Here is a 16,280-nt window from a genome sequence, read left to right as displayed (position 1 = left end):
CGGCAGAGAGTGAGTGCCAGAGGTGCGGGTGCAAACACACCCAGCCCTGAGACACTAGGCAAGGTCATTTGATTCCGAACAACCGGTTTATTGGTTCATTGCAGAATGCCCCTCTGGTGCTTCCTGCTCCCTCCCCTCTCCCTTCCCCTTCTCACAACCCTGGTTCCCCTTCTCCCTGCCCCCCTTCCCATTCTCAGTCCACAATGGAGAGCCATACCAGAATCAGGTTTATCATCACTCACACGTGTCATGAAGTGAGAATAAACACAGCCTATCCAGTCTGTCCTTATAAAGACAGCTCTCTACTCCAGACAACATCCTGACAAGTCTCTTCTCCCTCTCTCTGTCACCACCACACCAACAGTAGATTCAGCGGCCACTAAATTGACCCCCCACCTCCCTCCAACCCACCCACTGTGAGTGGGTGAGGTGTAGAATGTGGGGCAAACAAATGTTGGGCTGGGGGGTAGAATTAGTGGCAAGAAATGGGTCAACTTCTGTGAGCCAGTATGGCTACAACAGGCCAAATGGCCTCATTAAGAAATCCAATCTGATTGTAATCTCACCTCCACATTCTTACTCACTTCCTGGTCACCTCTCACCCCCCCCTCACTGATTGAGTCTCTCCCTCTCCCTCCCTTTCCCTCACCCTCTGCCTCCCTCCCACCCCCTCCCCTCTCCTCCCTCCTTTCCTCCTTCCCTCTGCCTCCCTCCCACCCCCTCCCCTCTCCCTCTCCTCCCTCCTTTCCTCCTTCCCTCTCCCTCCCTTCCTCCTTCCCTCTCCCTCCCTTCCTCCTTCCCTCTCCCTCCCTTCCTCCTTCCCTCTCCCTCCCTTACTCTTTCCATCCCCCTCTCCTCTCCCCCTCTCCCCCTCTCCCCCTCCCCCTCTTCCCACCAGAGCCTCAGAATAGAGGAATGTCCCCTTAGAATAGAGCTGAGGAGGAATGTCTTTAACCAGAGGGTGGTGAATCTGTGGAATTCATTGCCAGACAGCTGTGGAGGCAGTCATTGCAAATATTTAAAGCAGAGGTTGATATGTTCTTGATTAGTCAGTGTGTTAAAGGTTATGGGGAGAAGGCAGGAGAAAAGATTTGAGAGGGATAATAAATCAGCCATGATGAAATAGTAGAGTAGACTCAATGGACCAAATGGCCTGATTCTGCTCCTCTATCTTATTGACAACCCACCCATCGGTTCAGTGAACTTCCATTCTGCCCCCAACGTCTTCCCATAAATAAGAAGACATTAATTTTCTCATTAACTTCTGGCTACTACCCCCTTCCCTTCCACTCCTGAAGCAGGATCTCTGCCCGAAACCTACTGAATTCCTCCGGCGTTTTATGTCTTGCTGTGGAATTCCAGCATCTGCGAATCACTTGGGTTTATTAATTTCTCCAGGGTGTAAGGACCCCCAAGAATGACAGAAGCAGAAGTATTTCCAAAGGACAGCAAGTATGGGTCTAGTTAGACCCAACGCTTTAACAAGGTGGCTGATGCTGTTCACAACTGGTCCAGATGAGAGCACAAAAAAACAGCTGCAGACACACATCTGTAATAAAACCAGAAAATGCCTGGAGGTGTTTTCCTGATCGTGCAGCATGTGCTACACCTCCTCCCTCACCACCATTCAGGGCCCCAAACACTCCTTCCAGGTGAGGCGACACTTCGCACTCTGGAGCCTGTCAGGGTGGTCCACTGTATCCGCGCTGCCAGTATAGTCTCCTCTACGTTTGGAGACCGCCTCCTCAAGCACCTTCGCTCCGTCCGCCACAGAAGGCGGGATTTCCCGCTGGCCAACCATGTCAGTTCAACTCCCCGGTCCCATTCTGACACGTTGGTCCACAGCCTCCTCTACCACCACATTGAGGCCAAACTCAGGCTGGGGAAGCAACGCCTCATACACCCTCTGGGTGGCCTCCAATGAGACTGCATGAACATTGATTTCTCAAACTTCCTCACCCTCTTCCACCTATCACCTCCCAGTTTCTCACTTCAACCCCCACCACTGCCAACCCACCTTACCCCTCACCTGGTCTCACCTATCACCTGCCAGTGTGTACTCCACCACCACTTCCCCCCCCCCCCCGCACCTTCTTATTCTGGCTTCTACCCCGTTCCTTTCCAGTCCTGATGACTTTTCTCAGCCTGAAATGTCGACTGCCTGACCTGCTGAGTTCCTTCAGCATTTTGTGGGTGTTGCTCTGGATTTCCTGCATCTGCAAAGTCTCTTGTGTTCGTGCAATTCCCAGAGGGTCAGGCAGCTTTAGAGCAGGGAGAGGAATAGTGGTGATGTCAGGAAGGCCGGAACAGAGTCAGGCAGGTGGCATGTCAGCCCTCACTGGGGATGGAGCGGAGAGGAGAGACTTGCTCCAATTCACCGATCCCCGGGAAGAGCGTACCTCGAGCATTGCAGGCCCCCATGCTCCGGGAAGGATGGCGGGAGAGGGACGGCAGGTTTATTGGATCGACTCCTGAGAGGGAGGGAAGTCCCCCTCCAGCTGGGGAGTCTGCAGAGCAAGTCGACCATTTGGGACAGAGGTGGAGGGGAGATGCCTTCAGTCCGAGGGCAGGAAGTGATTCAGTTATTTTGAGATACGGAGAGGGTGGGAGAGGTTTGATGCAGAAGGAGGGGACAGTAGGTTTGGGTCTGTATCAGAGTTCAGGGTGGGAGTGGGGGTCACTATTGGGGTCAAGGGAGGGGAGGGATGTCCACGTGTGTCTGGCTTATTTCCTGTTCTAACAAGCTTAATCCCCTTCCTTTGCAGGATGTATTAAATCCCAGGCCAGTCCGGGTGAGTTTAACCTTCCTGCCCCCTTCTCACTTCCAGCCACCCCCACCCTCTCTTCCCCCCCCCCCCCCGATCGGGTGTTGTGGAGGGAGGGAGGCAGATCAGCACATTGGGGAGGGAGGGAGGGGTGGTTGCTTGAGATGATTCTGCAGACCGGGCAGTGTGGAGCTGACTGACTGAGTCTCCTCACCACCCCACAGGACATTCACCCAGCCCTCCGCACTCAGCCTGCCCCCAGGGGACGTCGACAACGACAGGACGGGAGAGGAAGTCCTCTGCCCCTGAGGACAGGAGGAGAGTGGTCAGCGGTCTGGGCGTGGCACCGGCTCCTCGGATAACCGGACCCCGGGAGTACCAGCCTCTGCAGGTAAAGACGCGGAGCAGGTGTCTCTCTCACCCCTTCTCCTTGTTCAGTCAGTCAGGGGGTGCCGTCCCGAATCCGCGGTTGGCGGCTATGCACCTCCATCTTCTTCCATCTTGCGACAGAACCGAACACAGCCTCTCCTCCAGCTTGTTCTCGCTGGCCACCTTGGCACCGCCCGCTGCTTGTTAACAGGGGTCTATTCACTCCTTCATCTCCCTCCTCCCCTTTCTCCTCCTTCCTACCTCTCCCTCCTTCCTACCCCTCCCTCCCTCCCTCCTACCCACTCTCTCCCTCCTCCTACCCACTCTCTCCCTCCTCCTACCCACTCCCTCCCTCCTACCCACTCTCTCCCTCCCTCCTACCCCTCCCTCCCCCCTCCCTCCTACTCCCTCCTTCCCACTCCCTCCTTCCCTTCCTCCTACCCCCTCCCTCCCTCCTACCCCCTCCCTCCCTCCTTCCTTCTCCCTCCTTCCTTCCTCCTCCCTCCTTCCTTCCTCCTCCCTCCCTCCCTTCCTCCTCCCTCCCTCCCTCCCTCCTACCCCCACCACTCCTACCCTCACGTCACTGCTACCCCCTTCTACCTCCTTCCCCTTCCTCCCCTACCCATCCTCCCCACTCCCTCTCTCTCCTCCCCTCCTCCTCCCTCCCCCCTCCTTTCCCCCTTTCCTCCTTCCTCTGCAGGTAAAGATATGGAGCAGGTGGCTCAGGCTCCTGGCTGTCTCTCTCACCCCTTCTCCTTGTTAACAAAGATCTATTCACTCCTTCACTCCCCCTCCCTCCCTCCCTCTTCCCACCTACCCCCACCTCACTCCTCCCTCCTCCCCTTCCGCCTCTACCCCCTACCCCCTCCTTCCCTCCTCCCTCCTCTCCCCTTCCTCCTCCCTCCTCTCCCCTTCCTCCTCCCTCCTCTCCCCTTCCTCCTCCCTCCTCTCCCCTTCCTCCTCCCTCCTCCACCTCTCCACGACCCCGTACCCACTCCTACCCCACTTCCCTCCTACCCACCTCCTCCCATCTCTCTCCGTCTCCCCCTCCCCCTCTCTCCCTCTCTCCCCTTTCCCTCTCTCCCCTTTCCCTCTCTCCCCTTTCCCTCTCTCCCCTTTCCTTCTCTCCCCTTTCCCTCTCTCCCCTTTCCCTCTCTCCCCTTTCCCTCTCTCCCCTTTCCCTCTCTCCCCTTTCCCTCTCTCCCCTTTCCCTCTCTCCCCTTTCCCTCTCTCCCCTTTCCCTCTCTCCCCCTTTCCCTCTCTCCCCCTTTCCCTCTCTCCCCCCCTCTATCTCCCCCCCTCTATCTCCCCCTCTCCCTCCCCCCCTCTATCTCCCCCTCTCCCTCCCCCCTCTCCCTCCCCCCTCTCCCTCCCCCCTCTCCCTCCCCCCTCTCCCTCCCCCCTCTCCCTCCCCCCTCTCCCTCCCCCCTCTCCCTCCCCCTCTCCCTCCCCCTCTCCCTCCCCCTCTCCCTCCCCTCTCCCCTCCCCTCTCTCCCTCCCCTCTCTCCCTCCCCTCTCTCCCTCCCCTCTCTCCCTCCCCCTCTCTCCCCCTCTCTCCCTCTCCCCCTCCCCCTCTCTCCCTCTCCCCCTCCCCCTCCCCCCTCCCCCTCCCCCTCCCCCCTCCCCCTCCCCCTCCCCCCTCCCCCTCCCCCCTCCCCCCTCCCCCTCCCCCCTCCCCTCCCCCCCTCCCCCTCCCCCTCCCCTCCCCCTCCCCCTCCCCCCCCCTCCCCCTCCCCCCCCTCCCCCCCCCTCTCCCCCTCTCCCCCTCTCCCCCTCCCCCTCTCCCCCTCACCCTCTCTCCCTCACCCTCTCACCCTCTCATCCTCTCCCTCTCTCACCCTCTCCCTCTCTCACCCTCTCTCTCACTCTCACTGTCTCACTCTCACTCTCACTCTCTCAGAAGGGCCGGGCTAATGAGGTCCGATGGGGTCTGTTGGGGTTGACGGGGTCGGACCGTGTCTGATGGGTTGTGATGAGGGGTGACCAGGTCTGACGTGGTGTCTCCCTCGGTTCCAGAGGGTCCGGGCCCACCGGGATTCCAGCTTTTACTGGGAGATTCCCAACAGTGAAATTAACATCCAGAAACGAATTGGCTCCGGCTCCTTCGGGACAGTCTTCAAGGCCAAATGGCACGGTATGGACCTCCCCATCCGTAACTCCTTCCCCATCACCCATAATTCCCACTCCCCCCAATTCCCCCCCTTCCACCCTCTGGTAATACCGTCCCCCCCCCCACCAGTAATTCCTCCCCATCCATAACTCCCTCCCCGACTGTAACCCCCTCCCCGTCTGTAACCCCCTCCCCGTCCGTAACCCCCTCCCCATCCGTTAACCCCCTCCCCATCCGTAAACCGCTAACCATCCATAGCCTGTCCCCACTCTTAACCCCCTCCACAGTCTGTAACCACCTGTCCGTCCATTAGTAAGCTCTTCCTTCACCCCACTGCGACCCTGCATCCGGTTGTTCCCACAAAACCTCCCCCATTGTCCCCGAAAACACCCACCGTGCCCCCCAGACCCCTGCCATTCCTCCGTCTGATGTTGCTTCTGTGCCCCTGCCCCAGGTGACGTGGCCATCAAGATCCTGAAAGTGACATGTGCTACCCCGAGCAGTTTCACGCCTTTAAGAATGAGGTACAAGTGTTGAGGTACGTCCAAGGGGCGTGTTTTCGGTCTGTTGGTATCACACTCCTATCGTGGTAGAGTCTGTCCTTGGGCAGCCTGTGTCCGTCTGTGTGAGGAGCTTCCCTGGGAAGGGAGCATGGGTGCGCAGGACGCAGTGAGGGTTGTGTTGGTCCCAGGACACTGGGAGTTTGTTCATTCCCAGTGGGAGTTTCTTTGATCCCAGGACACAGTGAGAGTTTATTGATTCTGGAACACAGTGAGAGTCCGGTTCAGAGCTGGGACCTGGTGGTGTCTGGTTCGGACCTGGAACCCGGTGGGAATCTGGTTCGGACCTGGGACCCGGTGGGCGTCTGGTTCAGAGCTGGGACCCGGTGAGAGTCTGGTTCGGACCTGGGACCTGGTGGGAGTCTGTTTCAGAGCTGGGTCCCGGTGGGCATCTGGTTCAGAGCTGGGACCCGGTGGGTGTCTGGTTCAGAGCTGGGACCCAGTGGGAGTCTGGTTCGGACCTGGGACCCGGTGGGTGTCTGGTTCGGACCTGGGACCCGGTGGGAGTCTCTGGTTCGGACCTGGGACCCGGTGGGAGTCTGGTTCGGAGCTGGGACCCGGTGGGCGTCTGGTTCGGACCTGGGACCCAGTGGGAGTCTGGTTCGGACCTGAGACCCGCTGGGAGTCTGGTTCAGACCTGGGACTCAATGGGTGTCTGGTTCAGACCTGGGACTCAATGGGTGTCTGGTTCAGAGCTGGGACCCGGTGGGAGTCTGGTTCAGACCTGGGACCCGGTGGGCGTCTGGTTCGGAGCTGGGACCCGGTGGGAGTCTGGTTCGGAGCTGGGACCCGGTGGGAGTCTGTTTCGGAGCTGGGACCCTGTGGGAGTCTGGTTCGGACCTGGGACCCGGTGGGAGTCTGGTTCGGACCTGGAACCCGGTGGGAGTCTGGTTCGGACCTGAGACCCGGTGGGTGTCTGGTTCGGACCTGGGACCCGGTGGGAGTCTCTGGTTCGGACCTGGGACCCGGTGGGAGTCTCTGGTTCGGAGCTGGGACCCGGTGGGCGTCTGGTTCGGAGCTGGGACCCGGTGGGCGTCTGGTTCAGAGCTGGGACCCGGTGGGAGTCTGGTTCGGAGCTGGGACCCAGTGGGAGTCTGGTTCGGACCTGGGACCCGGTGGGCGTCTGGTTCGGACCTGAGACCCGCTGGGAGTCTGGTTCAGACCTGGGACTCAATGGGTGTCTGGTTCAGACCTGGGACTCAATGGGTGTCTGGTTCAGACCTGGGACTCAATGGGTGTCTGGTTCAGAGCTGGGACCCGGTGGAAGTCTGGTTCAGAGCTGGGACCCAGTGGGCATCTGGTTCAGACCTGGGACCCGGTGGGAGTCTGGTTCAGACCTGGGACCCGGTGGGCGTCTGGTTCGGAGCTGGGACCCGGTGGGAGTCTGGTTCGGACCTGGGACCCGGTGGGAGTCTGTTTCGGAGCTGGGACCCTGTGGGAGTCTGGTTCGGACCTGGGACCCGGTGGGAGTCTGGTTCGGACCTGGGACCCGGTGGGAGTCTGGTTCGGACCTGGAACCCTGTGGGAGTCTGGTTCGGACCTGGAACCCGGTGGGAGTCTGGTTCGGACCTGGAACCCGGTGGGAGTCTGGTTCGGACCTGGGACCCGGTGGGAGTCTGGTTCGGACCTGGAACCCTGTGGGAGTCTGGTTCGGACCTGGAACCCGGTGGGAGTCTGGTTCGGAGCTGGAACCCGGTGGGAGTCTGGTTCGGACCTGGAACCCGGTGGGAGTCTCTGGTTCAGAGCTGGGACCCGGTGGGAGTCTCTGGTTCAGAGCTGGGACTCGGTGGGCGTCTGGTTCAGAGCTGGGACCCGGTGGGAGTCTGTTTTGGAGCTGGGACCTGGTGGGAGTCTGGTTCGGACCTGGGACCCGGTGGGAGTCTGGTTCGGACCTGGGACCCGCTGGGAGTCTGGTTCGGACCTGGGACTCAATGGGTGTCTGGTTCAGACCTGGGACTCAATGGGTGTCTGGTTCAGAGCTGGGACCCGGTGGGAGTCTCTGGTTCAGAGCTGGGACTCGGTGGGCGTCTGGTTCAGAGCTGGGACCCGGTGGGAGTCTGTTTTGGAGCTGGGACCTGGTGGGAGTCTGGTTCGGACCTGGGACCCGGTGGGAGTCTGGTTCGGACCTGGGACCCGCTGGGAGTCTGGTTCGGACCTGGGACTCAATGGGTGTCTGGTTCAGACCTGGGACTCAATGGGTGTCTGGTTCAGAGCTGGGACCCAGTGGGCATCTGGTTCAGACCTGGGACCCGGTGGGTGTCTGGTTCGGAGCTGGGACCCTGTGGGAGTCTGGTTCGGACCTGGGACCCGGTGGGAGTCTGGTTCGGACCTGGGACCCGGTGGGAGTCTGGTTCGGAGCTGGGACCCTGTGGGAGTCTGGTTCGGACCTGGGACCCGGTGGGAGTCTGGTTCGGACCTGGGACCCGGTGGGAGTCTGGTTCGGACCTGGAACCCGGTGGGAGTCTGGTTCGGACCTGGAACCCGGTGGGAGTCTGGTTCGGACCTGGAACCCGGTGGGAGTCTGGTTCGGACCTGGGACTCAATGGGTGTCTGGTTCAGACCTGGGACTCAATGGGTGTCTGGTTCAGAGCTGGGACCCGGTGGGAGTCTCTGGTTCAGAGCTGGGACTCGGTGGGCGTCTGGTTCAGAGCTGGGACCCGGTGGGAGTCTGTTTTGGAGCTGGGACCTGGTGGGAGTCTGGTTCGGACCTGGGACCCGGTGGGAGTCTGGTTCGGACCTGGGACCCGCTGGGAGTCTGGTTCGGACCTGGGACTCAATGGGTGTCTGGTTCAGACCTGGGACTCAATGGGTGTCTGGTTCAGAGCTGGGACCCAGTGGGCATCTGGTTCAGACCTGGGACCCGGTGGGAGTCTGGTTCGGACCTGGGACCCGGTGGGAGTCTGGTTCGGACCTGGAACCGGGTGGGAGTCTGGTTCGGACCTGGAACCCGGTGGGAGTCTGGTTCGGACCTGGAACCCGGTGGGAGTCTCTGGTTCGGAGCTGGGACCCAGTGGGAGTCTGGTTCGGACCTGGGACCCGGTGGGAGTCTCTGGTTCAGAGCTGGGACCCGGTGGGAGTCTCTGGTTCAGAGCTGGGACTCGGTGGGCGTCTGGTTCAGAGCTGGGACCCGGTGGGAGTCTGTTTTGGAGCTGGGACCTGGTGGGAGTCTGTTTTGGAGCTGGGACCCGGTGGGAGTCTGTTTTGGAGCTGGGACCCGGTGGGTGTCTCTGGTTCGGACCTGGGACCCGGTAGGAGTTTTGTTCCCGGCGGGGGTTCAATTTGATTCCGACGAGGGGTGTTCTGTTTGTTCCAGTGGGGGTTTGATCCCGGGAGGCGGCACTAGGGGATTGGAACGTGCTGCCCACACTAACTGCCCCCCCCCCATCGCCCCCACAGGAAGACGAGGCACGTGAACATCCTGCTCTTCATGGGGTTCATGTCGAAGCCGCGGATGGCGATCGTCACGCAGTGGTGTGAGGGCAGCAGCCTGTACAGGCACATCCACGTCCTGGAGACCCGCTTCGACACGCTGCAGCTTATCGACGTCGCCAGACAGACCGCACAGGGCATGGAGTACGCACCGCGGGCACGCCTGGCGGGGAAACTGGTTGGGGAGGGAGGGGCTGGTCAGCCTGACAGGATAGGGGAGGGACCAAATGCAGTGAGAGGTTGTGTGGTGTGTGGTTACCGGTCACTGAGGGAGGGGATGGGAGGGGCTGGTCAGCATGTTGAGGGAGGTGGATAACGGCGGGGGGGGAGGGGGGAAATTCTGGGATGGGATAGGGCTGGTTGGTGACGCTGTGTGGGGACTTCTGTGGGTGCAGAGGTGGAACAGGTAAGGATGGGTGGGGAAGGGAGGAATGGTGGTTATTCAGGGGTGGGGTTGAGTGTCTCTGAATGTGAGAGGGTTGTGGGGAGGGCAGTGCGATTGGACCAAAAGGGGAGTTGGGGCTTGGCTTTGGATGGAGGCTTCATGCCCCCACCTCTACCCTCTGGTTTCAATGGTGATGGTGAGTGGGTAATGGGATGTTTCAGACCCGTCTCCCATCTCCCACGCTCTCAACCCGACCTCAGCCTCTTCCCCCTCGTTCCCACCCTCTAACCTTCTTTCCATCTCTTGCAGTTACCTCCACGCGAAGAACATCATCCACCGTGACCTAAAGTCCAACAGTATCCTGTCTGCTCGTCTCCCCCAACTTCTTCCCTTCCCTTGGACCGGTACACTGCCACTGACCGGGTACCCCAGCCTCCCATCCACAAACTTGCTCCCCTCAAACCCCTGTCCCTCCTTCTCTCCTCCTCTCCTCTCCCTCCCCTTCACCCCTCACCCCTCTCCCTCCTCCTCTCCTCCTCCCCTCCCCTTCACCCCTCACCCCTTGACCTCCACCCTCTCCACTCCCACCTCAACCTCCCCCTCAACTTCCCCCTCTCCCCTGTCCCACTACCCACCCTCTCCTCCTCCCCTTCCCCTCCCTCACACCACTCTCTCCCTCCCCTCTCACCTCTTCCCACTATCCCACCTCTCCCAACCCTCTCTCCCCCACTCCTTCTTGCCTCCTCCCTCACTCCCTCCTCACTGCTTCTCCCTCTCTCTTCCTTTCCCTCTACCCCCTCTCTCCCTCACCCTCTCCATCCTCCATTCCCTCTCCCTCCCTCCCCCATTGCCCGGTGGATGAGTTGGTTTCTCCTGCAGTGCAGATGATGGGGAGGGAGAGCCAAGAGATGGGAACCCAGTGTGACAGGATGGGGTAGATCTGCTCCCTCAGGGCTCCCTGAGATCAGGGTTGTGTATGTCTGCGTTAGCGTGTGTGGAGTTTGCACATTCTCCCTGCGACCACATGATCTCCCCCCCCCCCACCGCCCCCGATCGATCCAGTTTCCTCCCACGTACCGATGAACGTGCGGGATCAGTGGGTTAGTCGTTGCTCTAGTGGGTGTGGGGGAGAATCTGGGAGGAGTTGATTGGAACATCCCTCCAGATTCAGCCCATCACCTACACCCACGGGGGGACAATTAACCCACCCACACTACATGCTCGGTGTACACGCGTTCTCGAGGACAGCCACAGACTCAGTGAGCTGAAGTCCCTGTCTCAGTGCTTGAGAATGAGAGAGGGAGATGGGGAGTGACTCGAAGGCCAGGAGCGGCAGGTCCAAGGAGGAGGGGCAAGCACCCATGGGTGGGAGAGGGTGCCGGAGGGATGGGGAGCAGGTCAGTGCTGGAGTGGGGAAGGGTGGCTAGGCTCTTCCCTCTCTGGTGCATTTTCCTTCACGGTCCCCTCCCCCCGCACTCAGACATCTTCCTGCACGAGGGCCTGACGGTGAAGATCGGCGATTTCGGCCTGGCGACGGTGAAATCGCGGTGGAGCGGTTCCCAGCAGGTGGAGCAGCCCAGTGGCTCGATCCTCTGGATGGTGAGTCAGTGGGAACGCGATCCTCTGCCTGTCCTGGCTACAGCACGTCCTCCCCAAGTAAGAGCGTGTTTCCAATAGTGGAGAGTGTCTAGGACCTGAGGGCACAGCCTCAGATTAGGAGGACATCCTTTAAGAACAAAATGAACTCTCTGAGCACCATTGTGCACAGCTTTGGGCCCTGTTTTTCACAGAGGATACGCTGCATCAGCGAGCGTCCAAAAGGCGGTTTACGGGATGACCCTGGGAGTGAAAGGGTCAGCCTCAGCGCACTGTGTAATGACCTCACTGCAGAGAGTCCCAGGAGTTTCACAAGAATGATCCCGGGAGTGAAAGGGTTAACGTATGAGAAGCTTGTGATGGCTCTGAACCGTACTTGCCAGAGTTTAGAGGAATCGGGGATTTCATCGAAACCTATCAAATGTTGAGAGGCATGGATAGAGTGGATGTAGAGAGGAGGTTGCCTGTCGTGGGGGAGTCTCAGACCAGAAGGCACAGCCTCAGGTTAGAAGGACGTCCATTTAGAACAGAGATGAGTCTTTACCCAGAGGGTGACGAATCTGTGGACGCCAAGTCGTTGGGTATGTTTGAAGTGGAGGTCAATAGGCCCTTGATTAGTAGGGTTACAGGGAGAATGGGGTTGAGAGAGATAATCAGTCAGCCGTGACGGAATGGTGGAGCAGATTCAATGGGCCGAATAGCCTCATTTTGTGCCTATGTCACAGTTTATTGCCCCATGTGCTCATCACAGGCATGTAGATACGGACAGCAGGCCGATTACAAATTGTTACAAAGCAGCGAAGCAGACATCTTCACGCTGACAATCAGCCCAGGCGTACCTCTGTGATGCGTGCCTAGCCCACACGGGGACCTGTAAACGGGGTCCCAGTGAGTTCAAAGGGAGCAGGAGATGGGACCCCGCTGGGTGTAAAGGGAGTGGAAGATGGGGTCCCAGTGGGTTTAAAAGGGAGCGGGACACGGGGTCCCAGTGGGTTTAAAAGGAGTGGGATACGGGGTCCCAGTGGGTTTAAAAGGAGTGAGATACGGGGTCCCAGTGGGTTTAAAAGGAGTGGGATATGGGGTCCCAGTGGGTTTAAAAGGAGTGGGATACGGGGTCCCAGTGGGTTTAAAAGGAGTGGGATACGGGGTCCCAGTGGGTTTAAAAGGAGTGGGATACGGGGTCCCAGTGGGTTTAAAACAGAGCGGGATACGGGGTCCCAGTGGGTTTAAAAGGAGTGGGATACGGGGTCCCAGTGGGTTTAAAAGGAGTGGGATACGGGGTCCCAGTGGGTTTAAAGGGAGCGGGATACGGGGTCCCGGTGGGTTTAAAGTAAGTGAGACACGGGATCGCAGTGGGTTTAAAGGGAGTGGAGAATGGGGTTCCTGTAGCTTTGGAGGGAGCAGTAAACAGGGTCCTGGTGGGTTTAAAGGGATTGGGATATGGAGTTCCAAAGGGAGTGGGGAATAGGGTTCCTGTAGGTTGGAGGGAGTGGTGCGTTTAACAGGAGCGGAAAATAGGGTCCTGGTGGGTGCTAAGCCATCAGAACCCCAGGATACTCGGAGCAGATTTTAAGAGTTTCCTGTCCGTCCAGCACCACGTGCTCAGTGCAGTCTGCGAGCACACGACTGTCGGCCCATGTCCACTCTGGTCCCCCACATTCCCCGTTTTCCATTACTTTCCAGGCTCCGGAGGTGATCAGGATGCAGGACAACAACCCTTACAGCTTCCAGTCGGATGTCTATGCCTACGGGATTGTGCTGTACGAGATCATGAGTGGGACCCTCCCCTACTCCCATATCAGCAACCGTGACCAGGTACCAGGAGTGGGGAGGGTCAGACTAAGGAGGGGGAACAGGGTGGGAGTACCCCAGGGACAGGCGTACTGAGACAGTGTACAGAGGAGGAACAGGGTGGGGACAGACTGAGTAAGGCTGTACTGGGACGGACTGCAAGGGGTACTGGCCAGGGACAGGTGTACTGGGGTAGTCTCAGGAGGGGGAATAGGGTGGGGACAGACCGGAGAATGGTGTACTGAGATGGACTAGGGAGGGGGAACAGGGTGGGGACTGACTGAGGAAGGGTATAGTCAGACTGGAGAAAGGTGTACTGAAACGGACTAGGGAGTCAGACAGGGTGGGGACAGGCTAGGGAAGGGTGTACTGGGATGGATGAGGGAGGAGGAACAGGGTGGGGGCAGACTGGGTGAGGATGTACTGGGACGGACTGCAAGGGGTACTGGGCAGGGACAGGTGTACTGGGGTGGTCTCGGGAGGGGGAACAGGGTGGGGACCGACCAGGGAAGGGTATACTGAGTCAGACCAGGGTGGGGACTGACCGGAGAAGGGTGTACTGAGACGGATGAGGGAATCGGACAGGGTGGGGACAGACTGGGGAAGGGTGTACTGAGTCAGACCAGAGAGGGAAAACAGGGTGGACACAGACCGGAGAAGGGTACACTGGGACGGATGAGGAAGGAGGAACAGGGTGGGGGAGGACCGGAGAAGGGTGTACTGGGACGGACAGCAAGGGGTATAGAGTAGGGCACGTGTACTGCGCAGACTAAGAAGGGGGAACAGGGTAGGGACTGACCGAGAAAGGGTGTTTGGGGATGGACTACAAAGGGGGAATGGGGTAAGGGCACGCCGAGGGAGGGAGTACTGGGGTGAACTAGGGAGGCAAAACATGGTGGGCCTGCTATGCTCCCTCAGTGTGGACCCCCGCTCAGCCCCTCACCCGGTTTGTTGAGCGTTGGGCTGGAGTCTGACTCTGGCTGAGGTATATGCCTACTGAGCCCTCTTACTCAGTGCTGCCTCGTGGAGTGTCTCCTCTGTCTCATTCCCCCTTTGCTGCCCCACTCTCTTTCCCCCCCCTTGCCTTCCCCCTTCACTCTCCTACCCCATAACCATGCTGCCCATCACCCTCGCAGCTTCTCTCCCTCACCTGAACCTTGGGGGTCTTTGATTTACTCACCGAACCTGCACGCTTGTGGGACGCGGGAGGATGGATCAGCAGAGGGAGTGGTGTACAGGTTGGGTGAGTGGGGAAGAAGGGGATTGTACGGGGAGGGTAAGGTGGGCTGTGGAGGAGACAAGGAGAGCTGTGGGAAGAGCAGGAGCTGACCAGTGTCCCATCACCTCGCTCCCCCCACCCTCCAACACAGATTATCTTCATGGTGGGCCGTGGGTACCTGAGTCCTGACCTCAGCAAGGTCCACAGCAACTGCCCCAAGGCCATGAGGAGGCTCATCGTTGACTGCACCAAGTTCAAACGTGAGGAGCGGCCCCTCTTCATCCAGGTATGGAGATCTCACCCCCACCGTCCTCCCTCCCAGAGCTTAAGGAGGGAGGGGTCACGGAGACGGGGTGGGAGGGGCTCAGAGACAGGGAGGTGTGGGAGATTGAGGGGGTCACAAAGACTGGGAAAAGATAGGGGAGGGGGTCATGGGAATGGAGAAGGGTGTAGGGAAGGGATAGAGTCACAAAGACTGGGAGGGGGTTGGGGAGGGAGGGGGTCATGGGAATGGAGAATGGTGCAGAGGAGGGACAGGGTCACAAAGACTGGAAGGGAGGAGGTCACAGAAAAGGGGAATGGTGTAGGGGAGGGAGAGGGTCACAAAGACTGGGAGAGAAGGGTCACAGAGACGAGAAAGAGGAGTCAGTATCAGGGAGGGATGTAGGGGAGGGGGTGTATCACAGAAATGAAGAGGGGTTTGGGGAGGGAGGAACTCTCAGTTTCGGGGTGAGGTGGAGAGAGTGGGAGGACAGGAGTGGGCATGTGATATGTGACCCCTGTATATGCTCCTCAGATCCTGGCCTCCATTGAGATGCTGCAGCGTTCTCTGCCCAAGATCGAGCGCAGTGCCTCTGAGCCATCCCTCCACCGCGTGGTCCAGGCCGAGGACTTCAACCCCTTCCTGCTCACCACCTCTCGCCTGGTGCCGGCTTAGAGCCCTTCCCTGGTTTCCTGATCATTTCTGCCAGAGGGCGACCCTGCCCTCCCCGAAGGGAGACTCTTCCCCCTCCCACACCCTGTTTCCACTCCCCCCCCCCCTCCAAATATGTGTCCAGAGTGGCAGTGATTGCCAGTCTTCATAGTGTCTCACGTAACTTCCCCAGGGCCTTCGTCTCTGGCCCCTCACCTCCTGGTACCTTTTGTCCATGGCTCCTCGTCTTCTGGACTCTCAAACTCGGCCTCCTCGATTTCCAAAGATTCAAATCTCTGCCCCCCCCCGCCTTGCCCTCCTCCCAGATCCTTCCACTCTGAGCCCTCATCCTCAGGTGCTTTGTACCCTACCCCTCCTCCTCTGAGGGGTTCCAACAGTGGCCTTACATACTAGTTTCAAGCTGCCTGGTGGGGTGTGGAGTCTGGTCCATCCCCCTCTCCCGTCGGGATGGTCCCACTGTACTGATTGCTGCGGACATTCCGTGGACCAGGATGGACCCATGTGCCAGGAGCTGGTGTCCCGGTAACCCTCTGCCCAGGGTCAGCGGAGCAGCCCTTCTGTGGCTCACGGTGACCACTGGCACGGCCCACCAAGGCAGTTTTGTCGTGCCTCGATATCGGATGCAATGTTTCACATTCCTAATCTTCTGGGATTAAAATCGATTTTACACTGAACTCCGGTCTGTGACTCAGCTATCCTCTATAACAGGGGTCCCCAACCTTTTTTGCATTGCGGACCGGTTTATTATTGACAATATTCTTGCGGACCGGCCAACCGGGGGGGAGGGTGTGTTAGGGTTGCCAACGGACAAGAGTAGCAGTCAAATACGTTGTGCTTACCCCGAGAAAGACTAGCATGACCATGAAGCCTTGTGCGGGCACCTGTGTGTGCATGCATATACGTGCCAATTTTTTTCTACAAATCGTTTTTGGCAATTCTGTTCGCGGGGGGGGGGGGGAGGGGCTGTTAATCACGACCGGAATATAGGTGATAAGTGGCTAATACACTCAATTTTGTTTCTAAAAGGGTTTATCTAATGAATTTAATATTAAACACAGTGCATATTTTCCTTGCATGAATATAGTGATAAGTCAGTTATCGGGGAGGACAGGGGAGCTTGAA

At 59.0% G+C, this 16,280-nt stretch overlaps 1 protein-coding gene across 1 annotated transcript in view; it reads left to right on the top strand.

The window, feature by feature from the left end:
* Window positions 1–15,832, top strand: part of araf (A-Raf proto-oncogene, serine/threonine kinase) — a 48,146-nt gene extending 32,314 nt beyond the window's left edge. The window contains 11 exon segments of the mRNA XM_072246648.1: window positions 2,766–2,792; window positions 2,990–3,156; window positions 5,151–5,268; window positions 5,699–5,734; window positions 5,737–5,782; window positions 9,201–9,377; window positions 9,928–9,974; window positions 11,099–11,217; window positions 12,898–13,029; window positions 14,376–14,510; window positions 15,021–15,832. Coding sequence (XP_072102749.1) covers window positions 2,766–2,792; window positions 2,990–3,156; window positions 5,151–5,268; window positions 5,699–5,734; window positions 5,737–5,782; window positions 9,201–9,377; window positions 9,928–9,974; window positions 11,099–11,217; window positions 12,898–13,029; window positions 14,376–14,510; window positions 15,021–15,161 — 1,145 coding nt within the window. The 3' untranslated portion in view covers window positions 15,162–15,832.
* The last annotated feature ends 448 nt before the right edge of the window (window positions 15,833–16,280 follow it).

Source organism: Mobula birostris, chromosome 29 (genome assembly GCF_030028105.1).
Source record: "Mobula birostris isolate sMobBir1 chromosome 29, sMobBir1.hap1, whole genome shotgun sequence".
NCBI lineage: Eukaryota > Metazoa > Chordata > Chondrichthyes > Myliobatiformes > Myliobatidae > Mobula > Mobula birostris.
Note: the sequence above shows the minus strand (reverse complement) of the source record. Positions and strands in the feature narration are given on the sequence as shown.